Here is a 26,231-nt window from a genome sequence, read left to right as displayed (position 1 = left end):
CCTCTTCGGGGTCGGGAGAGAATAATGCAGTCAGAGAAACAATCTGGAAAGAAGGAGTTGTTTATAATAGGGAGGTGGGGTGGGGTGGGGAGGGGGTGGAGGGGAGGTCATGTATGATATTTCAGGTGCTGATGAGCCCATTGGTCCGTTAGAAAATCAACTTCCATAAAGAGAAAGTTGGGGTTTCCTTCGCCTTCCGGGAAATCAATATAAACCAACTTTTAACGGCAGAAACTGTCGCTGTCTTCGGTTTCTGTCTTCAGCTTAAAGGTGAGACGTCTCTTCCTTTTCTAAACTTTGTGGTCCTGTTGTCATGCAGCTCCTCAGTTTCTTCAAACTGTCCTTAAATATTTGATGTTTCTTTGGCTGTGAAAAGTGTGATTTGCTGAAAGAAAGCAGCTCATTAGAAACTCCTCCTGCAGGACGAAGGTGTTTGAGATGAGAAAGGACGTGAAAGATTGAATGTGTCCGTCTGACTGAGAGGAACCGGACGTCCTGGTTTCATGAAATGATCTTTACCTTTATGTTTCGTACAGCTGAGCTCACAGATCTGCATGTTTACAAGCACAACTCAACATATGTAAGAACATATTGGAGCTACATTTAGTGTTTCACATGAAAGCAGCGGTCTTGGTTTGTTTCTTTGGCCGCTGGAGCCGCTGATCCTGACCTCTATCTGATATTTAATAAAAAAAAAAAGGAAAGTTCAGTCGTTACTCAGGAGACTTACGATCCAACATTTGCAAAAGCTACTTTAAATAAAAATAAAGTTTAAGTATGGCACAGCTTTCCTTCTGCTGATGATAATATTTTGTTTAAAAAGCTGTTTATGTTTTTGCCACAAACTCTTCATATGAAAATTTTTATTCATTTTAAAAATTGAGAGAATTATTACCATTTATAACTCCAGTTCATATAATTAGAAGAATTAAAGAAGAGTAAGTCGACTGTGAAACGTCCCAGAAATCCCAAACCTCTGATTTGTTTGTAATTGGAGCCGTCTTTGTGTTTGTTTCATTCTGAATATGAACTCATAAACTTCACGCTTTGTTGCTGTATTAAATTTGTCCTGTAAAGCTGTTGAGTTGTAAGATATCAGTGTTGATGTGATTAATATCCTTATACATTTTAATGCTGTTTTTCTGAGACCGTCTCTGGAAGCCAGATTGTGATTTATTTGATGGATGTCCATGAACTCTTCGGATCTGTGCTGGTTATGAAATTCTTTGATTGATTGGTATCAACTAAAACAAAGCAGAGTCCACTTCTGTCTGGATTCTTGTTTGATTTTCTGTTGAAATATCTGGACTCACATCAAATGCTGTTTTGGTTAAAGGACTCAGATCAAACTGTAGTAACGGGATCTGAAGATCTGTTTGGATGCAGTGATTGTGGTTCTGGATTCTTCTGCTTGGCTTCTATTTTCAGAGAAGATTTTTTTATCTTCTAACCGAGTCTGAAATGTTTGTTCCAACTGACGAGGTATCAGATGGTTCCTGATAATCTCCTGGAAGACAGACCTTTCATGACAAGGGGAGACAACTGGACCCACAATCCTGGTCCTAATTTAGACTTTTCCTTGAGGCGGTTGGTTGATGCTCGAGTCAGAGTCGTGTTTCTTCTCAGTGGAGTCATTTATTCATTCAATCATTCATTCATTCAATCATTCATTTATTCATTCAATCATTCATTTATTCATTCAATCATTCATTTATTCATTCATTAATTATTCATTCGTTCGTTCGTTCGTTAGTTCATTCATTCATTCATTCATTCATTCATTCATTCATTTATTTGTTCATTCATTTATTTGTTCATTCATTCATTAGTTTTCAAAAGAACAAACAGAAGCATTCTCAGACTGTTCCTGAGCCCAATCTCATCTCCACCTGCTTTCCAGTTCTCCTCTGTTTGTGTTGGCTGATGACTTTTTCTGTGTTTCCAGGATCATTTCTTAATAAATGACCACTAACATGTCCCTTTGTCTTTGACCCTTCACCTGCCATCATTTTGAACCTGTTCATCTGCAGAACTTTGAAACCAAACAAACGTCAAGATGTCAGAGTGAGTAACTGTTCATTAAAGCTTATCAAACATTTTAAACTACTGCATGTAATCAGAAGAATCATATATATTTTTTTAAAATAGTTTTTTCATAACAATGTTTTCTCAAACCTGTCAGCAAAAAGATGTCTTCAAGTCGCAAGCATCATCTGAAGGTAAAAGATTCATTTCAATAATTTACAGTTTTCCGTTGATACAGGAGAAACTGTTGCTCCTAAAGATGTTCCACTTTTCATTGTGCATTAATATTTGATGATATCAGGCTGTATTTTTTTTGGGCAGAGTTTGATGCTGTCCATCGCCAAAGATTTGCTGGAGGAGGAGGACAGTGAGCGAGAGGAGGAGCGGGGGAGGTACATGGCGGAGAGCTGTCCTCCTCCGTCGATGCCCCGCAGCATGCAGGAGCTGCAGGTACATCACAGATCAACACACGCTCATAAACATGTTGTTTGGCTCTGTACTTCAGCTGATACATTTTTTATGAATAATAAATACTGTATAGAAGTCTCAGCTTCAAGATGAGCAGGTTTACATCAGTTTACTGGACAGAAACACAAAGTCAAACAAAATCCTGAGTGTTTAATGAGTTTTAATTCCTTGCTCAGCAGTTTCCTCCACATCGCTCCACACTTTAATCTTCCCTTCAGTACAAAACAGGTTTATTATTCTTTCATCAGTCAATTGAAGTTTATTCCAGAAGTCGACCAGTTTTTTTTTTTGTGTTTTCTTTTTCGATGTTTTTGTTCGCTACAACTGTGACCTTTTTGTTTTTGGGGTTGAGTTGCTGAATCCTCTGAAGTTCATTAAAGGATTTCTGAACTGTAAGTCCAGTAGCAGGTCAGATCACGGTTCAGTATGGACCTGTTCATACTTGTCGTCCTGGAGATCCGATCCCATGTGGACAGCTCTAAGTACGTCTGTTCACATCTGCCATTTAAATGCGTCACCACATGCTTCTCGAGTGACCACGAGTGATTTGATCTCCCTTCTCCACTCTATATACAAATAAATAAATACATTACATTAAATAAACAAGTAAACAAACTTGTAGTCGAGCTGAATTTAAATGTGCCATCAATTATTCGACTTCTGATGTATTTAACATTTGTGAACGTGTGAACACTGGAGTTTTGTAATAACAAACTGAACTGTCAGATGTAACTCAATCATATCCGTTAAGGCTCGGATTATTTAATTATTCCAGCGAGTTTGAGAGGGTTGGGCTCTGCGCTGCGGTGGATAAAGGAACTGTGCGGGGCTCTTCCAGTTGTAGATTTGATGAATGTCAAACTAATAAATAGATAAACTCAGAGGAGGCCTTTGTGAAACAAGCGTCGCGTTTTCATTCACTAAACAGCTGGTTGTTTGCCTGCAAGTTCAATTTAAAAGTTTCTGTACAGTTCAGCTTTTCTGTGCAGAAATATATTTTTTCTATTGGATATAATTTCTTTCTATTATTATTTCCTTCAATCCTTCAAAGTGACACTTCAAATACTCGTCTCTGTTTTTAAATGTCCTTGTGTGTGTTCAGGAGCTTTGTCGGGGGATCCATCATAAGATCGATGTGGTCGATGAGGAGCGATACGACCTGGAGATGAAAGTCAACAAATCCAACAAGGAGGTAGATTCAACTGACATTGTTCACACTAACAGCTTTATTTCATTTTAACATCTTTAACGGTTAGTGTGTCATGTTAAATCCTGGGTTTTCGTAGCTCCATTAACGACAGTGAAGGCAACATAACCGTCAGCTCCATCTGTGATATTTGGTGTCCACTGTTGGTGTTTTTGCTGGACTGTGCATAACTTTCCTGATGACTTCAGAAGTGCGTTGAAACTGTGAACCTTCACTGTGTCCTCTGCACTCCGCTTTTCCAGATCGACGACCTGAAGATCAAAGTTCAGGACCTGATGGGCAAATTCAAGAAGCCTGTCCTGAGGAAAGTGCGAATGTCCGCTGACGCCATGCTGAAAGCTCTGCTGGGCTCCAAACACACGGTCAACATGGACCTGAGGGCCAACCTGAAGCAGGTCAAGAAGGAGGTGAAAGAGGAGGTGAGGAACTGGAGGGCCTCATTAATGCACATATCAACTACAATTACCATCAAGAGGTTGCTTACAGCACAAAAAAAAAACAACAAAGAACAATCATTTTATTCTATTAGATATTTGTGTGAAATGTTGTCATAACCAGCATGTGAATTATTGGGGTTATGACCATGAATTTATTCTGTGAGGTCGCAGTTGAGCCTGACAACGAAATTCTAATCAGGTCATCCTCGAGTCCAAGAGACTGTTGACGCCAAATTTTAAGAAATTCCCTCAAGGAACGCCTGAGATATCGAATTCACAAGAATAGGACTGATTGATAGAAACAGATGTGAGCTCCCAGTGACCTTGACCTTTGACCTCCAAAATCATCAGTTCATCCCTGAGTCCAAATGAATGTTTGTGCCAAAGTTTAAGAAATTCTCTAAAGGCATTCTTGAAATATTGCGGTCACGAGAGTGGAATGAGCAAGTAATGACGGATGTGAGGTCACAGTGACCTTTTGACAAATGATGGATCAGTTTCCAAAAGTTCTTATAATAACGGCCTCGTGGCTCGTACAGCTCAGGATATCCAGGGACAAACCTCAACAGAAGGAGGTGAAGAAGCTGCAACGGGAACCGAGTAAAGAGTTGAAGACGAACCGCAACGGGAACGCAAAGTACACGACAGATGTTGTTCTGGGGGACGAGTTGGCGGCGCTGTAAAAAGACGTGAAGTGACGCTGAGCGCCGCGTTCTCGATCGCTGGTCCACGCCGAGCCAACGGTGCGATGGCTTTACATAGAAACTAGTAAGAGCAGCTGGTTTGACGCTGGTGTGTTTTGGCCCTGAGTCAAAGGAAAGTAAGAATCCCTGAGTATCCGACTCAGATTATAATCCACGGCCTCCGATTTCATGAACCACCCGACTCAGCTCTGACTTTTGGACGTCTTGGTGTTTCAGGATAAAGAACTTCGTGACGTCGGTGACTGGCGCAAAAACATCGAAGACAAATCCGGCATGGACGGGAGGAAGAAGATGTTTGAGGGAGAGGCTTAAAATATATTCATACAATAGTTTCAGTTTGTCGCTGACTCATTTGGACTGGTTTAACTCCCGTTAAGCACAGATACGTTGTTTTGTAAACTGGAGAAACTTCAACTGAATAAAGAAGCAACATGTTTTGATTCACTGAATATACGCTCTGTTTTTTGAGATGTAGTTTCCTTTCAGCTTGTGGGAGCATCAGAGCTGTAAAGTGAGCCTGGTTTCCTGCTTGTTGCTGTTTTATAATGTGCAAAGCCTCTGATGGTGTCAGACTGGCTGACTGACACTTAAAACTCCCAGCAAGGGGTGTCATCTGTAATCTGTAATTTTACAGTGTCAGAGAGAAATGTGACCCACATTTCACATAAATCATTCAATTAACACTTTCAGAAGGTTTCTCTTCCTGTAGGAGACTTTTGTAAACATATGGTGTTGTCTGAAAAAAAACATTAGTGTTCATTTCAAATTTATTGCAAAATGTTTCATTACAAATAATAATATCAGTTTAAGAATTTGAATGAAAAGTTAAATCTATGAGAAATGTCTGATTTTCAGAACATTTCAATATTTGTTGCCCCCCTTTTGTTAAATAATGACTGCAGTACTTGAGCTGCATCGAATCCACAAGTTTGTTCAAACCTGATAACGCCTGTTTTATCCCAGCAGGGTGTAAAAATGCTCGTTCGATTTTCATTGGGGTTGAAGTCATGTGACTGTGGAGGAACGTCCATGATAGTCAAATCGACATGTTTATTAAAGTCTTCGTAGCGTCTGAAGAATGTGGCCGATGAAGAAGTGCTTCATGCTGCAACACCACCGAGTGCCACTAGAGGTTGGTTTCAAAAAGCCTCCGGCTCCATTAAAAAAAAACCCACCCCAACATGTCCATATTTGGATGAGCTGGGGGAGGAGCCAGCGGGGGATCTGACTGATCTGATTGGAAACCTGACGATACTATGTCCCGCCCACCGATAGCTGTAACCTGACTGCACCACAGGCCTGTCAATCAAACAGACACGCCCCCAAAAACAGGTCTTCTTGAATCTTCTTTTCTAATGAATGAGGGATTATTTTCAGATGGACCTCCAGAAAACTAATAAGAAGGAGTGACTTTAGCTAACAACACCGAGATAACTGATGGACACATTTGATTCACTTTGGATTTGATGAGAGAAGTTGAATGGGAGTCTATGGAGCCGGAGGCTTTTTGGAGCCGACCTCTAGTGGCACTCGCTGGTATTGCAGCTGAAGACACTTCTGGATCACAACCATTTTACAGACCTGAAGCTACGAACTCTTTAAATACAGTCTGTGGTTATACTTTAGGAACAGAATGGGATATTAAGACCATATTTCACATTTGGTCGGATAATGAATTCGTGATTTTTGTCTAAACTAGTATTAATTGTTAGTTATGGCTGAAACTGTTGCTCTGATTCAGAATTTCACTGTTATCAGTTTTCTTCTGTGGATCATCAACCAAAACACTTTTATATCCAGTCTGTGTTTCCTCTCCTGAGAGGAAGTTTAGGGATGCTACTTGTCCTCTGAGACCACGACTGGACAGCCATCTATCGCTCAGTGACTAATTCTTGATGTATTGATCTTCAGGTGATGTGCTCATCTCTCGTCTGTTTTATTGTGTTTTGAAGAGAACTGATCGTGTCCACAAAGTGTTTTAGACTTGGCCTTTAGACTTAACTTGGTCTTTGCTGCTAATCTCCTTCAGTTTGATTATGCAAGATTTCACCTACAAATACTGCAGAATCTGAAATATTCCGTCTTCATTTTATACATCACAACTCGTGTTTTTAGGTTTCTGAACCATCATTAAAAGTTCTCATTATTTCCAGGTTTACATGAATAAATGACAGATTTTTAATGTGGTTACAGACCCAACTGTTTTTATATATATGAAAAAAAAGAAAAGGTTTTGATGTTCGCAGATCATAACTGTGTTTCATAATGAGTTGAATTTCAGCCGTTGAGTCGTGGAGCAGGTCCAAGGTAAGTGTCTTTTTAAAACTTTTTCAATAATTTGTATTTAAGTTATATTAATTATTAATTATTATATTAGTTATTATATTTTTTTTGGTTTACACAATTTTAATAAAAGAACATTAGTTAGAATTCCTGGTAAATTCTGTGCATAGTTAAATATTTTTATATCTGCCCACAAATACATTATATATTGTGTTATGAACCTGAATTAAATGTGTATTTACTGCTCATAAATTCTTTATAGGGGTTAAATTTAAAGTGTTATAATGTAGGTTTTGGGCTCTGGTAGAACTGAACTTCACAGATTCATGATTGCGAGTGAAGCCCTCTGTTTTGTCTCAGTTGTCTTTTTCCTGTTTGTTAGGCTTCCAGAACATTTCTGCTGCTGTAAGTTCAACTTCCTCCCGTCTCTTCATCACCAGCACAATCAAACAGTATGAAAGAAAAGGCTGCCTTTGTTTCCAGAGGATTCGGTGAGTGTTTTCATGCACTATGTCAAATCCCCAAACGATTTCTCTCTGTAATATTTGAACTGCGGATGAAATAAATGCTGCTCTCTTCACACCATTCTGTCTGTCAGGAGCTCAAAAGGCACCAGATAATACAGATAACAATCTCAAAGGGCGGGTTATTTATAATGAGGCGAGCCGTGGAAGGGGCAGATGACACTGTACTGTATTTCATGACCTTGCCAGCTCATTGGTTTGATCAGTAACCCACTTCCATAAAGAGAAAGTGGAGGATTTAGAGGGCTATCGGAGATTGCAATATATACCTTCTTAACACTTGGTGTTCCCGGGACTCAGTCTGTGTCTCTGTGACTCCAACATCTCTGCTGGTAAGAACTCCTTCTCTGCCGGTTTGATATTGTTTTAACGTGTTCAGAGGAAGAAGTGTGACAGCATGTCGAGTTGTGGTCATTTGCGTGATTGTAAATCTTTGTATTTTGTCAGTCTGGTGTTTGTTCAGGTAACAATGAGTTTGTGGAAGGCTGTTTGGTGTCTATATATTTTACACGTGGTTATGAGATCATGCAGAGTGTGACTGGCTGGTGTTTTATAACAGTGTCAGTTAACTTCATTAGTTTGTTGCAACAGTAAAATGCCAAAAGTTCATGAAGGTTTCATGTGTTTTTGGAGTCGCAACAGGAATGAAGTGTTTATGATGGAGAATTTTTACAAGTTACACATTGTAGTTGCTTTTCTATCACTGTAATGTATCTTTAGTGTTGGATGAGGTGACATTTTGCAGCAGACATGGAAAGTTTTCGGTTTCTGTCGTGTTTTGTTGATGCTTCCAGCTCTTATCATCATATCCTGAGGGATTGTTCTGAACTTTGAGGGGCGTAGATGTTTTTTTTTGTCTCCGTCTGCCGCTGCGATGATGTGCAGTCTGGTGTGGCATGCTGAAAGGAAACACCACTACAAGGCATGAAGCTGAAAATCAATCCGTCGGTGTTTATCCTCCTGTCAACACCGTGGACGGATGAGGGTGGAGGGGGAGTGGGGGGGGGCATAACCTGGTCTAATCTGCTGCAGATGCCAACCTCCATCTCTTCTTCAGTTTAATCCCCGCTCACTAAATATAGCCTCTTTTCTTGTCAAGCATTCATATGTTTAAAAAACAGTGAAGATTTATTTTCAGTCATTACAAATGTCAACGTGCTCTTTCTATTAACTTTATTTATTTAGCCATCTTATTTCTTTTCACGTTTTAACTTTAGGTCATATAATTTTTATAATTATAATTTTATTTTCTGTGTCTGTAGAAAGTTTCCTGAGAAGAAAAATCTTCACAAGTTGTTTAAAGTTTGAAGCGACATTAAACCTTTATTTTGGATGAGGTTCCCAGAACAGAGAAGCTTTTGTGGTTATTCTGTTTTAGTTTTTGGCTCTTTTGGTCCATAATCTTTTGGTGGATAATTTGCACCCTTATCAGTACTCAAGTCAGATCAATCATCAATCACCTAATACATTCTATCCATGTGAATGTTTAAGCGACGATGAAGCTTCATTTAGTCTTTTTTAAAACAACATCTTTTAATTCAGATTTGGTTTCCGATTTTTGGCCTTTTTTTGGTTTCCATAAATTCACAGTGCTGAACTCTTTCTGCAGTGAATTAAAAAGCCTCTCGTCCCTTCGTATCTTTATTTTCTCAGCATGAAGCAGGTGAACCGTGTGTGCTTCAGGTCAGCACCGTGCCAACTTATTTTTGTGATATGCTCTAATGTCTTGTTCGTCCGAGGGCGGCTCTGTGGTGTCGGGTTACTGCGAACTCTTCCGTCCTCCCTCCAGAGACAATCCTCCAACCTGCTGTTGTGTCTTCAGAGTTTTAAGTGTCCCTAAAATACCCGGTGAGCCCTGGAGATCTCCTTCGCCTCCTGTCATTGGTTTAGAGATGACGGGCCATTTGTTCCCGGGCTGGCTGTGTGTCGCAGATTCCTCCGCAGTGGTTGCCACATCTTTTCTTTTAAGACGAGGCTGCTGTCATTTTTTTCCTTCCCATAATGAAGACATTAGGAACAGCTGTGTTTCCAGGAATAGAGTCTTAATCCAGAGCTCTATCACAGTTCCTAAATATTACCAGCAGCTCAGACAGCAACCAGCCATGCAGCCTCGCAGGACCTCTCAAAGTGTCTCCAGACTGGTACTTTTAAAGGTTGGTTTACCAGCCCACAGATATTTACCCATGCAGATAGTTCAGTTGTGGCTCGTTTCTAAGGATGTTGTACCCATTGTGGACATAGTTACATACCATAGTCTATAATGTTTTACTTTAATTAGATTGATAAGGCAATCATACTATTTTCAAAAGCTGCTCTGGATTACTCATCTACAATGCGATTGTCACATTTCAGTTAAAACACCTCCTGCAAATGTTTCACAATAAAAGTCTTGCTAAGTAATGAACTGTCAACTAAAGCAGAGGGCTTTAATTTGAAATGTATTCAGGAAGTGTTGAAGTGTGTTTGAACATTTAATGCAGTAACATTAACAGGGAAAACCGTAGTGGATCAAAACGAGGCTTTGAGTTGACATCGTGAATAAATCAGTTCGCCTTAAATGTAAAAATTGCATGACAAACACTTTAGAGATGATTGAATCTTCACGCACCTAAAAATGTAAATTAATTTGTATCACAATCAAGAGAAACATGAGCCAAATCGGCCAGATGGTGGCGCTGTAATTAAGCCCCCAAAAATGCAACTGATTGACCTGAAATTTGACACCCTTAACCAGATCAAGCTGAGCTATGATAGATTTTAGAAATACTGGTTGCAGAATATTTGCTCAAATCTTATTTATTTTTCATGATATTGAACAAAGGGCGGGGTTCGGCAGGAAATTGGCAATAACTCATTAATGATTTGTCCAATCCTAATAAATCTTGATAAATATGTTCAGTCAGTATTTGGGAATAGGTTTACTAAAGGAGCATAAAGAGGGCCACAAATACCAAGAGAAATTATATAAAAACCTGCTGGACAAATTTTCACCAACATGATCTGAAGGGCAAAATCTTAAGTGACTGTTTGGTGCATGTGGGCGTGGCCTATTCATCACTTCATGGCATTTTAATACTTTGCTGGAACCAGCTGGAGACATCAAACTTCAACAACTGTCATCACAAGACTTGCATGCTGTGTTTATATCCGGACATAAAACATAACCTGGAAGTTTCACTTAAATCTACCACTAGGGGGCACTACAAACAAAACATTAAGTGTGGCACAACACATATCAGATTATATAAATTGGAAATTGTTTGTCAAATCATCAAAACTCGTACGATATGTTTCATAACAATGTTGAACAACATGTATAAAACTATTTTGAAATAGCTTCATAGCCGGTGCCACCAGTTCCAAACAAGCTTGGTGCAAAGTGAGCAATAAATCTGAGTTTATCTGATAATCACCAAATTTAGATGCTCATGTGGAGCGCAAAAGGGCTCGAACCCACAAACTGTTGCTTGCCAAGCCGTATTTATGAATATTGTTGTTGTTGTTGTTGTTGTTGTTGTTGTTGTTGTTGCCTGTGGATGGAGCACTTCCTTCTGTGTTATGGAAAAGTAACATTGCTAAGACTGCAGCAGAGATTATTTTTATCTCTCAGGTTTCAAGTGCCAACTGAGTTTCATTGCTGAAAATGAATGGTGAAGAATTAACCCCCCCAAAATAGACATTACTGTCAAATAAAAATAAGTGATTGTCAAGAAACAGTGATGAGCAATTTAGTAAGAGAAGCACAGATGTTTTTCAAAGAGGTAACAATAGCATGTCATTATGTTGAAGTAGCAGATTAGCATTTGTACATGTTAATATAATTTCTTTTTTTATACCATACTCAGGTTAGCAATGTTCTCATTAGCCTCAGAGTTAAACTTAGACTGAAAGGAATTCAGAGACCAGATTTACGTGTTTGCTTTTATGAAGTGAAAAGTTGGACGAGTCTGAAGTGTGACTTTTGGGTGGTGCCAAAAGAGGACTAACAAAGTCTCTACGAGTCATCCGGTGGGAATGAACCATAAATGTCTGAGCCAGATTTGACAGTAATCCCTCCAATAGATGTTGAGATATTTCCCTGCCCATCGTTGGACCCGCATCCCTTGAGCCACGCTGCTATAAATAGCGGTATGGTCCTGTAAGGCCTGAAGGCAGCTACAACGTTAAGTTCCATGACATTTCCTGGACTTCACACGATGTCTTAAGATAGAATAAAGGTGATCCAAACATGAAACATGAGAATCTCTACTGCAGGAGAGAATTAAAAAGGAGGAGACGTGACTTCAAACATGAAGAAGTTTAACATTTGAGATTAAGGAGGAAATGTTGAGCGCTAATGAAGCTACTTCTGTGTAGCGGTCTGGCAGGAATGTCGGACGTCTTTGTACTGACAACATCAGAAACTTAAAATATCTGAGTGAGAGTTGATTCATTCTTTGTCCACTTCATATGAAGAACAATAAAACTGAACAGCCTTGCTGGTGCCTCGGAGGGAGACCCCATAACTGTGCTATTCATAGATCAGTTGCTGGCGGCTTACGGCAGGAAATATAAAGTTTGTCCTCAGGAGGTCACTGAAGGAAAAAAACTGATGTCTAAACAACACACCGGACAATAAGTGTTCGTTTTTCCACTTATTGTTTCCAGATAATAAGTAGTAGAATCATCCATTGGAGGCGTCTCCAACCATTTAGTTATCCATCGCAGCTCATCAACCTTTTATAAATGATGATCTATTAGAAGTAGGTAATAAAAACAAGAACAAGTTGTGACACGTGTGAGGTGGTAAACAAATGTCTGAAGTGCTCCAGAAACACGTTTAACACGTCAAAATGCTAAAAACATAATTTAAATGATGTCTTCTTTTTTGTCAGGCAACATCAAGCTCCTGCAGCGAGCATGGCCTCCGAGTGAGTACAACCTTAATCATGTTGGAATTTATGTTTATTGTTCTGTTTGTCGAGCAGAATGAGTTAAAAGTGCAGTTATTGCAATTATAAAGATAACTGATTTATTTTCAAAATAATAATAATAATATTAATGGCACAGGTGACTTTAATTTCACTGGTGTTTGATTCTTATTTTTGTGTTTGTCTGCAGGAAAAGACTGTCCGCGAGGCGCAAGCACACTCTGAAGGTGAGAGTATTTATGTCACTCAATCTGGAGCTCTGGATGTTTTGCAACGGCCTCCTTCCTCTTCCGTCCTCTGACGTTACGTGATGGTGTGAATCCTCAGAGCTGTATGCTGGTGGTGGCCAATAACCTGCTGGATGCTGAATCAACGGTGAAGGTGGGGGAGAGGGAGAAGTTTCTGGCAGACAAGTGTCCTCCTCTGGAGCTGCCGTACTCCAAGGACGAGCTCGTGGTGAGAAGAAACGGCACCAGATTACTTCAAACTAATATTTATTATATATGTTATACTTTGTAAAACATGCGCAGTAGCACTCTGAGCTCATCACACGGCAACGTCAGAAAACATGCAAATACAAAAAAAAACATCATCACCATTTACACAACATAACGCAGCAGTTCGTAAAAAAATGCTGCAAAATACAGAAAACACAAACAATTGAGTTGGTTTCTGTATTTACAGTATTTTCTGTTCTGCCTGTTGAACTCAGAGATTTTTAAGATCAAAAATGTAAATTGCACAGCACATATTTTCAGTTGTGTTTTGTATCTTTTGTGGATTTAAAGTTGAAAACTGTAACTTCATTGATTTGTCTTCAGGACCTTTGTCAGAAACTTCATGAGCAGATCGACATCGGTGAAGAGGACAGATACTGCATGGAGTTCAAACTGAACTTGGTGGTCAATGAGGTGAGACACTCTTTCAACCTGATCTTATTTCAGCTTTATTTGCAGCAAGTGATTCTAGTGATGGTATTGAAGATATTTATATGTTGTTATTTTGTCACTTTACCAAAACAGAAGTGTTTTTACTTCAACATTATTGTTGCACAGCGAAAAATGTGTGTTTTAGTTGCATTTGTACTGAAGTAAACATTTTGATTAAATTGATGGAGTAGTTTTCATGCAGCAGTTTTGTGCTCTTGAGTTGATTTTTTTGGGGGGGAGAAAAAATAATCATTATTTGTACTAATTTACAAGCTTTTAAAAAAATCGGCAATATCCTTTAATAGGCTGTCATGAGTTGGTGAGTTTGTTCCTTCCTTCAGCCTTTCTTCAAGTTTAGTCTTTAACGCCGAGTGTTCAATGAATTCAGTCTCAAACATAAACCAGCATTTAGGACAAAAATGTATAATTCGTCTTCAAGTCAGTAACTGTTGCTTCTGTCTTGAATCCTCCTGAAGGTCAGGGACCTTAATATCAAGATTGTGGATATGAGGGGAAAGTTCAAGAGACCCCGACTGAAGAAAGTGCGCATGTCTGCCGACGCCATGCTGAAAGCTCTGCTGGGCTCCAAACACACGGTCAACATGGACCTGAGGGCCAACCTGAAGCAGGTCAAGAAGGAGGTGAAAGAGGAGGTGAGCTGTTTCATCTAAAGTCTCAACTCCAACAGGAACAAAGATGCTCCAAGAATCACTTCCCTCAAACTCAGCTGTGTTTGAGATTATTTTGTTTTGTTATGGAACTTTTAAATCTTCTTTAAAGCTACAATATTTAAATTTGTATTACTAGGAGGTAGAAAAAACATTATTTATAAATTGGGGATTATTGTCAAAGTACTGCTATGAAAATAATTCCCAAATAAAATAATTCAAATACATTAAGAAAAATAAACAAAGATATTTTAAACACTGGAAAACAGAAATCCAAGAGTGCCACAATTTACGAGACAGAGAATTTCTGTTCGCAAAATATGTGACCCAAATAAAACCTCCGATAAAGAGCCAAACCCTGAAAGAATATAGAATCAGTGATCACAAAATTACCATTAAAACTGTTCGCCATAAAAGACAATGGCTGAACAGAAATAACAGAATCTGTGATCATTGTGAAACATGTTGAAACTGAAATAATTTTTTTGACAAGCTGCTCAAAATATAAACAAATTAAGGAAGACTTCTTGATAAAATTCACTCAGACAATTGTACGCTTTTATGTATCTTTCCCGATTTTTCCTTCTTTTTTTTTAATTACTTTATCATTTATATTCTACTATTTATGTAAGAATTTATGCTTCGGCAACATGTTTAGTCCAAACGTCATGACAACAAAGAGAATTCAATTTAAACATCAAAACAAGTTGCATCAGCAGCGTTTGGTTTCCGCCTGTATTTCATATTTCTCCAGATCAGCCTCTGAACTTACAGAACTATTTTCTTTGTCTCCACAGGACAAGCAGCTGCGTGATGTCGGCGACTGGCGCAAGAACATCGAAGACAAGTCTGATAGGAAGAAGATGTTTGATAGTTAAATGTTTGTTGGACTTCAGACTGACTTTCAGGACAGAATTCAGGAACTGAAAAAATGATGCATATCCAAACTAAAACTTTAATTGAACAGATAATACAGGACGGCTGGTGAGTTGATGTTTGTAAAAAAAAAGTGTCACTTTGTAGACTCGAGGTGAACATCTGAAGACAGATGTAGAGGAAGTGATAAATGGCGTGGAGATCGATGAACCAGGTCACGCCAGTTCTGTAGTTTTTGGATATCTCACTTTGGAGGGAACTTTTCATGAGAAACTAAGCTGCCTTCTGCTTTTGCCTGTATAGAAACTGTACTGTGATGTATTTGTATTTGTACTGTGTGCATCGGTGTCAGTTAGTTCATGGGTGATGATTCGATCCTTCTTTGTCTTCTGTAAAGGATGATATTTGCTTCTGCATCAAAGTTCTGGTGTATCGACAATGTGCGCTCCTCAAAACTACAGTTAGTGTCCCGTTTGTCCCCCAAAATTAAAATGTTTGGAAACAAATATTACGTTGCATTTTATTTTGCTTATTACCTCAAAATTCTGTAATAGGTAGCTTTAAATTGAGATGAAAACTCAGCTTGTAATGTCTCTTTAGACACAGAAATGTCTGTTCAAAACTGTCTGTAGCCGTCAATGAAATCACTGCAAGTGCTGTCATTAGTCTGACGTGTTTGATGGAGTGAATCTAATATCCATAAAAAAGTAAAATAATATCAGCTTCATTTACGAAATAGATGTTCAGTGATAAAAAATTGGAACCTCCTGAGAATAGTGCTTTGGATTTTCATCTTTAAAAGGAGTTTTACCGCAGAGGAAACCATCCACACTTGTTCTGCAGAGTCTTACAGAGTATTTCTTCTACATAAAAAAAAAAGAAAAGAAAAAAGTACATGAACCTGCAGCTAAAGATTGCAAAAGCAACATTTAGAGTTTTGAGTCAGTAAAAAGTGGCCACTAGATGGCTGCCACCTGATCCAACGTCAACAGGCCCGGAAAAATCCTCCAACTGTAACGGGGCTGTTTTCCAGTTCAGGTTCAGTTCACCAAGACTTTTCTGACTGTCACTCTGACGGTGGCGTTAATCAGCATCCATCCATGTCATGTTGCAGGTAGATATACAGTGACCAGTGTGAAGTGAGAAGGAAACTCAGAAATATAATTCAGCCTTCGGTCCGACTAAACAACATCACGTTCATTTATTTTCAGATTTTCCAAAACAAAATGTGATGAATTCTTCTCGTCTTTTCGCCGTCACATTGAATACAAACGCTTCATCTTCATCTCGTTTACAGTCTTGTGGAATCCGTAAACAGAGTTCACTCAAGTTCACCTTCAGAAGCTGCACATTCAGAATTTAAATTGATCTTTAAATCAGCGTCTCTCCAGTTAAAAAGCGACTTTGATCTTCAGGAAGTTTGTGTGTCACTTCGCTCACCAGAGGAAGAAAGGTGAAGAAGAAAAGGTGAGTTAGTTGGTCAAACCTTACTATTTTCAAATCTTTTAACCCCAAATTAATAGGATTTTCTTCCTTTTTCTTGCAGATCAGAAAACTAAACAGGATTTGCTGCAACGGTACGTTCATTCACTTTCCTGTTTCTGTCAAGTAAAGCTTCTCCTCCGTGTGTTCACTTGTGTTCACAACTCTCCAGACTCTGCGTTAATAAGATTTTAAATAGGAGAATATGTCAATTTAGAGGCTTCTGCATTAAACCTCGTTCACTGAGCAGCTCCAGATATGATTTATAAGTGATATGACATCTTTCTGCTGAACAAACTTACATCATGTTAATGCCACTGATGGCCGGATCCCACAAAACAAAAGCATTTAGTCCAGATGTTTGAGTTTCCATACAGCGTTCCAGCGTTAAGCTTCATGCTGGTTCTTATCACGTCAACAGTTGAGTCTGACATCAGTCTCTCAAATCAAAAAGAGGTTCTGTTTTAGGGGTGCAGCAGCTGGTTGAATATTGCTGATCCGACACTTTGCACTCATCAGCCTCGACAATGTCTTGTGTATTTGGCATCTCGTTCCCCAGAGATACTGCAGGTTATATTTGACCTGTGCTGACGCTTGTATCGTATCCTCAGATAACAGCTGCTTCTCCACTTCGACTCACACCGGCCAGAATTAGAGAGAACAGAGAAGGAGAGCCATCTGGAAAGAGGAGCGTTTGCTTGTTAATAACTTCCACCTCGCTGACCTGCGTTAACTTGTGGAAAAATGCAACGCGCGGTAAAACTGTAAAACAACTCTGACCCACTTTCAGATACAGTTTTTCTTCTCACAGGAGGGAGGTGAATGATTGTCTGTCACGCTAAGAGGCTTGATGTTGTCTTCAGGACTACTGCTGCGTTCAAATGTGGTCGTATTCACCGCGTACAGAGAAGAGTCCGTATGAACGCCGCCTTCTTGTCGTATTCACGATGTCGGTGGTGGAAAACAGATCTTGCTCATGAACGTGAACCGAAGGCATGGAGACACTAGAGGATATTACTGGTACTGCAGTCAGAGCACAGATAAATGGCAGAAATAACATTATAGCTGGTTTGTCAGACAACCTTTATGAGTTCCTCATCAAAACTTTCCGCCACACCTTTCTGCCCTCACTGACCACAGCTGCAGTGCTGCTGGAGCACTTCCTGTGTCTCTTTCAAATTAAAAGCCCTTAAGCATTTCAGCATATAAAAACTCTTAATTTCTTAACAAGGCTTTTATTTTGAAACATTTGCAGGAAGGTGTTGTGACTAAAAATTGGACACAAGTTTAGATGATTCATCCAGCTCTGAAAATATTATGATTATATTGTTAGCAAACTAAAGCGATGGAAATCTACATTATTGACTATTTTATGTAAACTCGGTCACACAATCTCAGAAACAGCAACGACTTCACAGTGCACGGGCCTGTGTGTGTTTGTGCACCCACATTACAGGTACTTCAACAAAAAGCACCACACCAGTGCCACTGAGCATGTGCTGAATTCATCTCTATTAATCAATCTCTAATGCAGTTCACAACACTCTTAATGAATGCATGTCACACCAGGTAGCCGTGATGCCATGTGTGGTTAAGTCTTTCGGTGTCGTTCTACTATTTACTCTTTTTTTAGTTTTGAGTTTTAAACATTTTCCCAGATCCCTGAGATTGACACCGTTTTGTACAATATGTGATCTGATTGACTTTACTTTAACTGTGTTACATTTGCGGTGGAAATGCAGTCCGACCATGAAGCACGTCCAGAGCTGATTTCACTGATTAGTTCTTCGTCTCCGATTGAAGGTTGTTAATCAGTGAAATCAGCTGCTCTCAATGTCACGTACTTCAGCACCTCTAAATTAAACAAAACATCGCAACAGGCCGCGGTGTTAAAGTGTTACATAACACTTAGTGGATGGCAATTATAATTACAGTCAAATGTGAGAAATAGTCCTCGGTGTGTGCCACTCTTACACTCTCAGAAAGACGTCTTTGAAACTGTAAGAACGATGTGATTTCATTACATTTCATTTCATTTAGCTGACGCTTTTATCCAAAGTGACTTACAACACACCGATGGTTCACCATCGGGAGCAATTTAGGGTTCAGTGTCTTGCTCAAGGACACTTAGGCATGTGGACAGGAGGAGCTGGGGATTGAACCACCAACCTTCCGATTAGTGCGCAACCCACTCTACCGTCTGCATTACAGTTGTTTCCATGACAGGTGTTAAGTTTAAATGATCTTCTTTTATCTTTTCAGTTTAACTTAAAGCTCTGGAGCTGAAGGTCTTTTTTATTTACATGATATTTCATACGGTATATTGTCTTATTCCAGGTCTGAATCCGGCTGGCTGGCACCACTGATCCTATGAAGGCCAACCGGAGCGGAGAGAAGAAGGAGGTGAACATAGAGGTGAGTCTCCTCTGTTGAAGGAAACGGACACCGGACGCATGCTGCGAGACCTGCTGAGTTAATTCACTGCTGCAGTCCGGGCATCGTGTTTACAGTGGCATCTGGGGGGGAATTATTCTGTTATTCTGTTCTGCTGTAGTTCCCCCGATGACCACTAGATGCTTCTATAAACACCTCAAACATGTTACTGTTTTGAGTAAATGGTCAAAACCATCAAAATCTTAAAAAACAGACCGTTCTAACATTCAGTAGTTATTAGTCAGAGTATTTCCAGATAATAATTCTCACAAAGGTCTGAATTAGCAGAATATATCTGATAGGGACGTCACAACCAGGAATTTAGTTGTTGGTATCAATCGATTTTTGATGATTCTTATAGCTCTGTTATAATGCAGTAAATCTCGCCTGCTGTCTGAGTAAAGTTCAGCTGCCCTCTTCTTTCCATTGACCAGCTGAACTGGCCATTTGTGTAATATCTTAACCGTGCTGACATTTGAGATGTTTTACATCATCCGATATTACCAACTACTTGTTTTCCAAAAGAGCAGAAAGGCCTGCAGAGATTTCCAGCAGTTGTTGTTGCAGAACAGTCAAATAAAAAATACAAAACAGTCCTGAATGCACCGAACCAATACTAATAAACAACATTAAAATCAGCGCAATCTGGTGAAATGTGGTTAATTATTTTGATCTAACTTTATTTGAAAACTAACAAAATAGATTCTCAACGTTTTTTGTATTATTGACCTCAATAGTTTGTCCTGGTTGTAATACCACAACAGACCATATACCATATATATATATATATATATGGTATATGGTCTGTATACATATATGTATATATACTCTAGTATATGGTATTTTCACATTGGAGAAGCTTGTACTAAACCTCATCCTTTTGAGTGGCGGCACAGACACTCCCTCTGTGATAAAAACACCAGACACTCCCTCCGTGATAAAAACACAGACACTCCCTCCGTGATAAAAACACCAGACACTCCCTCTGTGATAAAAACACAGACACTCCCTCCGTGATAAAAACACCAGACACTCCCTCCGTGATAAAAACACAGACACTCCCTCTGTGATAAAAACACAGACACTCCCTCTGTGATAAAAACACAGACACTCCCTCTGTGATAAAAACACCAGACACTCCCTCTGTGATAAAAACACCAGACACTCCCTCCGTGATAAAAACACCAGACACTCCCTCTGTGATAAAAACACCAGACACTCCCTCTGTGATAAAAACACCAGACACTCCCTCTGTGATAAAAACACCAGACACTCCCTCTGTGATAAAAACACCAGACACTCCCTCTGTGATAAAAACACAGACACTCCCTCTGTGATAAAAACACAGACACTCCCTCCGTGATAAAAACACCAGACACTCCCTCCGTGATAAAAACACCAGACACTCCCTCTGTGATAAAAACACAGACACTCCCTCTGTGATAAAAACACCAGACACTCCCTCCGTGATAAAAACACAGACACTCCCTCTGTGATAAAAACACCAGACACTCCCTCCGTGATAAAAACACCAGACACTCCCTCCGTGATAAAAACACCAGACACTCCCTCTGTGATAAAAACACCAGACACTCCCTCTGTGATAAAAACACCAGACACTCCCTCCGTGATAAAAACACAGACACTCCCTCTGTGATAAAAACACAGACACTCCCTCTGTGATAAAAACACCAGACACTCCCTCTGTGATAAAAACACAGACACTCCCTCCGTGATAAAAACACCAGACACTCCCTCTGTGATAAAAACACCAGACACTCCCTCCGTGATAAAAACACAGACACTCCCTCTGTGATAAAAACACCAGACACTCCCTCTGTGATAAAAACACCAGACACTCCCTCTGTGATAAAAACACAGACACTCCCTCTGTGATAAAAACACCAGACACTCCCTCTGTGATAAAAACACCAGACACTCCCTCCGTGATAAAAACACAGACACTCCCTCTGTGATAAAAACACCAGACACTCCCTCTGTGATAAAAACACCAGACACTCCCTCCGTGATAAAAACACAGACACTCCCTCTGTGATAAAAACACCAGACACTCCCTCTGTGATAAAAACACAGACACTCCCTCTGTGATAAAAACACCAGACACTCCCTCTGTGATAAAAACACCAGACACTCCCTCCGTGATAAAAACACAGACACTCCCTCTGTGATAAAAACACCAGACACTCCCTCTGTGATAAAAACACCAGACACTCCCTCCGTGATAAAAACACAGACACTCCCTCCGTGATAAAAACACAGACACTCCCTCTGTGATAAAAACACCAGACACTCCCTCTGTGATAAAAACACCAGACACTCCCTCTGTGATAAAAACACCAGACACTCCCTCCGTGATAAAAACACCAGACACTCCCTCTGTGATAAAAACACCAGACACTCCCTCTGTGATAAAAACACAGACACTCCCTCTGTGATAAAAACACCAGACACTCCCTCCGTGATAAAAACACCAGACACTCCCTCTGTGATAAAAACACCAGACACTCCCTCTGTGATAAAAACACAGACACTCCCTCTGTGATAAAAACACAGACACTCCCTCTGTGATAAAAACACCAGACACTCCCTCCGTGATAAAAACACAGACACTCCCTCTGTGATAAAAACACCAGACACTCCCTCCGTGATAAAAACACCAGACACTCCCTCTGTGATAAAAACACCAGACACTCCCTCTGTGATAAAAACACCAGACACTCCCTCTGTGATAAAAACACCAGACACTCCCTCTGTGATAAAAACACCAGACACTCCCTCTGTGATAAAAACACCAGACACTCCCTCTGTGATAAAAACACAGACACTCCCTCTGTGATAAAAACACCAGACACTCCCTCTGTGATAAAAACACCAGACACTCCCTCTGTGATAAAAACACCAGACACTCCCTCTGTGATAAAAACACCACCAGATGGTGGATGAATCAGCCAACTACTACAAGCATTAGGAGTATGAATCATACTCCATCTAAACCAACATTAGTTATTAATGCTTTCACGTAGTGCAGAAAGGCAACACGCTTCCCTCACATTTCCAAACTCGGACCATAGCTTCAGAACATTCCAGCAGGCTCAAGTTGTAGTTCGGGCATCTGCATAGAAAACCTCCTGTTGGTCTCTGTGACAGAACCATGAACCCGACCTTCCACCGCCACGTTCCCAGCGTGACTCAAAGTCCATCATGTCCACTTTCTGCAGCTCATTCAGACCTGTCACCACCTTCCACGTCGTCTGACCTCCTAAATGTGTTTCTCGGCTGACTCTTTTATATACTGGTCAGTGTGTCTTAGCTGAACCTCTGGTCAGTTAAACAAGAATATCAATTCCTCCAATTCTTTGGTGAATGTAATCTGTTTTAGCCACTGGTTGGTTCAGCTAACTTCCTCTTTTTTACACTTTTTTATTTTTTTATTCTCCAACAATATTTATCAGTGATCCTTGAGGTTTGTAGGTTTCCCAAATGGAAAATATAAAGAATGAAAAGTTCATCCTGATGAGCATGATCAATAGTATACCATATTATTACGTTTTTATAACATTTTGGAGGTCATACTGTAGTATGACTTTTTAATAAAGTTTTGGACAACATACTATCAGACTACATTTTGTTGACATTTTGGACAACATTCTATAGAATGCCATTTTTATGACATTGTTGATTACATAATATAGTACGAGGTTTTTATAACATTTTGGATGAAATACTACAGTATGATATCTTTATGACTTTTTGGACGACATTATAGTATGATGTTGATGAAGACTTTTCGGAGAACATACGATAGTATGACATTTTAATTACATTTTAGACAACATAATATAGTATTACATTTCAGTGACATTTTAGACTACATACTGTGGTATGACACACTAGAGCATGATGTTTTAAAGACATTCAAAGAATATACCATAGTATGACATGTTCATGATATTTTAGACAACACACTATTGGATGATATTTTTATGACATTTAGGAGAACATACAATACCATGACATTTTTCTACATTTGGTTTGGTTTGAAGTTTTTATGAATTTTAAGACGACATCCTCTATATATATCTCCTGCACACCTCCTTTGTATATTTACATTATTATTTTATGTACGTTTACAGCGGGGTCACAGTGGGGGCGAATATAATATTGACCCCCCCCCCAATGTCGATAACATGGTTGGATTTTCTCCCATTAAGGGAAAAAGGATACGGCAAATAATATGAAGAGACAAACAACAAGAGAGAAAAAGAGAGAAAGTATTTTGCAGTAACGCTTCAGATGAATGCGCCGCCGCACACTTCTGTATGTGTGTGCATCTGACATGTTTTGCAGTGGTGTGCACGGAAAAACAAAAAGCCTCTGTGAACAACACCATTTCCAAAAAAGTTGGGACACTGTGTGTAAATTATATAAACTGATATTCAATTCAAAAGTCAACCAATGACAACATATCAAATGTTGAAACTTAAAAGATATGTGCTCATTTGGAATTTGATGCCAGCAACACGTTTCACAAGTTAGGACAGGGTCATGTTTACCACTGTGTTGCATTACCTATTCTTTTAACAACAACAATGCTGGAGTTTTGAAAGTGAAATGTTGTCCCATTCTTGCCTGATACAGGATTTAAGCTGCTCAACAGTTCAGGGTCTCCTTTGTCGTGATTCTTTTTCATGATGTTCCAGTCTTTTCAATGGTTGACAGGTCTGGACTACAGGCAGGTCAGTTTATCACCTGGACTCAGTCCATCTAAAAACAGCACGGGTCCAGAGAAAGCGGCAGAGTTTCTGGATCATGTTTCTATCTGGTTTCTTCTTTGCACGGTGGAGCTTTAACCAGCATTTGTGGATGCAGCGATGAACTCTGTTCACAAACAAGGGTTTTCAGAAGTGTTCCTGAGCCCATGCAGTGATTTCCACCACAGAATTGTGTGTGTTTTTAATGCAGTGCCGCCAAAGGGGTTAAAGATCTTGGCCATAGCAATATTGGTTGTCTCCAGATTCTCTGAATCTTTTTATGATATTAGGGACGGTAAATGATGAAATCCCCAAAAGCTTTGCAATTTCACGTTACATTACATTATTCTTAAATTGTTGCACTATATTACATGCAGTCTTTCACAGAGTAGTAAACCCTTCCCCATCTTCACTGTTGAGAGACTGTGCCTTACTGGGATGCTCTTTTTATACCCAATCATATAAATAATCTGTTGTCAGTCAACCTAATTAGTTGTGAGTTACACTTATGGCCAATTTAGAAGCACCAACTAACCTAACATGCATGTTTTTAGATGGTGGGAGGCAGCAGGAGAACCCGGAGAGAACCCACGCAGGCAGCAGGGAGAACATGAAAACCCCACACAGAACGATCCTTGCTCCAATTAAGCTTCGAACCGAGTCCCAGCCGAGACTCCAACCGTCCTGCTGTGATGTGGCAGTGCTAGCCCCTGCAATGATGAAAGAACTGAGTAGCCTAAACTGTCATGCCAAAAACAATATATACTGTAAATGCAGTTGTTAGCCCCAACAATGATCAAGATAGTGAAATTACCCTGAACATAGCCCGGGGTTCAAAGGGTTAATCCATCCAGTAGATGCTCGGATATTTCTGTCAGTGGTGACTTGGGTGGCACGGTGGTGCAGTGGTTAGCATTGTCACCTCACAGCAAAAAGGTTCTGGGTTTGAATCCGGTCCTGGGCCTTTCTGTGCGGAGTTTGCATGTTCTCCCTGTGCTTGCGTGGGTTCTCTCCGGGTTCTCCGGCTTCCTCCCATCATCCAAAAACATGCACCTCAGGTCAGGTTACCTGGCGCCGAGCTAGTGGCAGCCTGCTGCAGCAGCTCCCCCCTGAGAGCCCCCCTGCTGTAGTGAAGACATTTCCCCTCGGGGATTAATAAAGTGAAATTAAATAAATAAAAGACCTGCTGACATCGTCATCAATGAAGCTAGGCCATTAGCATGGCCAAACACTTTTTTAGCACCGGTTGTTTACCAGTGACTACAATTTGATTGTAATCTTAGATACTTACATAGTCGTTTACTTACATAACTTGTTTCGATACATAAGTTGACTTGTTGAGAACATCAGACAAATCTGTCACAAAGAATATTTTCTTCACATATTCCAGAAAGCATTCTTGTTCGAGTAACTTGTCTGAGAGGGGAAATTATAGCAGCAGGCAACCGTATCATGCCCTTATATTTTTATAGCACAAATGTTAATCTGAGAGGGCCTTCTGCAGCCAGAGGAAGGTCTGGAAGGCTTTCTGAGGGTCCACGGATCAGTAATTCAAGAGGAAACACTAACCAGGTCAGCCTGCGTTTACGTGATATTTATAGATGGCAGAAGAGCCAGCTTGTTAAGCACTTTATTTGGAGCAATAGTTAAAAGTGATATCGATGTTTCATTGGTGGTTTCTCTTTCTCTGAGCCTTCGGTCTGGACGCTGCAGTCTCAACACACTTCTAGAAAATCCAAGATGAGCTTTTCATGACATTTCAAGTTCTCAAGTCAATTTTTCAAGTCAATTAGGAAGTTTGATCCACTTTAGAGATTTGAAGGTGTTGATTCCCCACTTTGCTTTCATTATTGAACAATCACAACTTTGAGTCTTGTGGTCTAAGTTCAGGTAAACACAAATCTTTGCTAAAAAATGAATCCTATGTGTTTCGTGTCTGAGGAGTTTTTTTTTCCTGTTATTGTCAGAAACTTCAGTTTCTAAAGATACCTGTTGGACGTCACTCTGAGCGGTATCCATCAGCAACATTTAGGACTATATTTTGGTCCGCTGAAGGTCCTATTGCATTTTTTAGGAGTAACTTATTTCACACGCACACATTACAACTGAGTGTAAAAAAAAAAGAAAGAAGAAGCTTTCAGGCAGGTGTGAAGAGGTTTTGTCAAACTGTTTTTCTTTCTTTGATTAAAGAATTTAAACTTTGATATCAGCATAAAAGCGTGACTCTCCATTGGCGTGCGAGCCAACCTTCAGCCTCGTGCTCAGAGGTGTCGGGCAGCTGTGGAGAAGAAGGCTCTGTCGGTTATATACTTTGGGAAAACTATTTGAGTTGAGACTCCACAGATCAAATCTGCAAGTGTCTGCAGGGAGACGCTGGGATTTGAGTTCACGCCAACTGTGAAGGACGTGCCCTTCGTGAGAAATCTACATCTAATTAGTGATGAGACATTCGTGTTTCCAAACTTAGCACATGTAGGTTTGACACATTTTGAGTCCTGAAGACAAATGGAAGT

At 39.8% G+C, this 26,231-nt stretch overlaps 2 protein-coding genes and 1 long non-coding RNA gene across 3 annotated transcripts; all 3 read left to right on the top strand.

Moving 5' to 3' along the window:
- The first annotated feature begins 239 nt into the window (after nt 1-239).
- LOC138206657 (troponin I, fast skeletal muscle-like) lies at nt 240-5,240 on the top strand. The gene is made up of 7 exons (XM_069163508.1): nt 240-270; nt 2,031-2,064; nt 2,183-2,219; nt 2,347-2,475; nt 3,596-3,685; nt 3,943-4,119; nt 5,058-5,240. Exons 2-7 carry the CDS (start codon nt 2,057-2,059, stop codon nt 5,151-5,153), a joined length of 537 nt encoding a protein of 178 aa, XP_069019609.1. The 5' UTR covers nt 240-270; nt 2,031-2,056; the 3' UTR covers nt 5,154-5,240.
- A 2,665-nt stretch (nt 5,241-7,905) lies between these two features.
- On the top strand, nt 7,906-15,537 carry LOC138206652 (troponin I, fast skeletal muscle-like). Its single transcript, XM_069163498.1, has 7 exons — nt 7,906-7,980; nt 12,523-12,558; nt 12,749-12,785; nt 12,886-13,014; nt 13,380-13,469; nt 13,964-14,140; nt 14,953-15,537. Exons 2-7 carry the CDS (start codon nt 12,548-12,550, stop codon nt 15,031-15,033), a joined length of 525 nt encoding a protein of 174 aa, XP_069019599.1. The 5' UTR covers nt 7,906-7,980; nt 12,523-12,547; the 3' UTR covers nt 15,034-15,537.
- Nucleotides 15,538-16,002: 465 nt separating this feature from the next.
- Nucleotides 16,003-18,982, top strand: LOC138206706 (uncharacterized). Its single transcript, XR_011178955.1, has 3 exons — nt 16,003-16,498; nt 16,578-16,608; nt 18,851-18,982. It is a non-coding gene; the product is annotated as an uncharacterized lncRNA (long non-coding RNA).
- Nucleotides 18,983-26,231: the final 7,249 nt, after the last annotated feature.

The sequence above is a fragment of the Embiotoca jacksoni genome, unplaced genomic scaffold (genome assembly GCF_022577435.1).
Source record: "Embiotoca jacksoni isolate LCO1_2020_lvr unplaced genomic scaffold, fEmbJac1.0.p SCAF_3, whole genome shotgun sequence".
Classification (NCBI taxonomy): domain Eukaryota; kingdom Metazoa; phylum Chordata; class Actinopteri; family Embiotocidae; genus Embiotoca; species Embiotoca jacksoni.
The sequence above is the reverse complement of the archived record's forward strand: the minus strand, read 5'-3'. Positions and strand labels throughout refer to the sequence as shown.

Excerpts from the sequence above, each read along its gene's own strand:
- LOC138206657 (XM_069163508.1), top strand. Across the intron at positions 2,476-3,595 it reads GCAGCATGCAGGAGCTGCAG|GAGCTTTGTCGGGGGATCCA; the intron begins GTACATCACAGA and ends GTGTGTGTTCAG. Across the intron at positions 4,120-5,057 it reads AGAAGGAGGTGAAAGAGGAG|GATAAAGAACTTCGTGACGT; the intron begins GTGAGGAACTGG and ends TTGGTGTTTCAG.
- LOC138206652 (XM_069163498.1), top strand. Across the intron at positions 12,786-12,885 it reads GGCGCAAGCACACTCTGAAG|AGCTGTATGCTGGTGGTGGC; the intron begins GTGAGAGTATTT and ends GTGAATCCTCAG. Across the intron at positions 14,141-14,952 it reads AGAAGGAGGTGAAAGAGGAG|GACAAGCAGCTGCGTGATGT; the intron begins GTGAGCTGTTTC and ends TTGTCTCCACAG.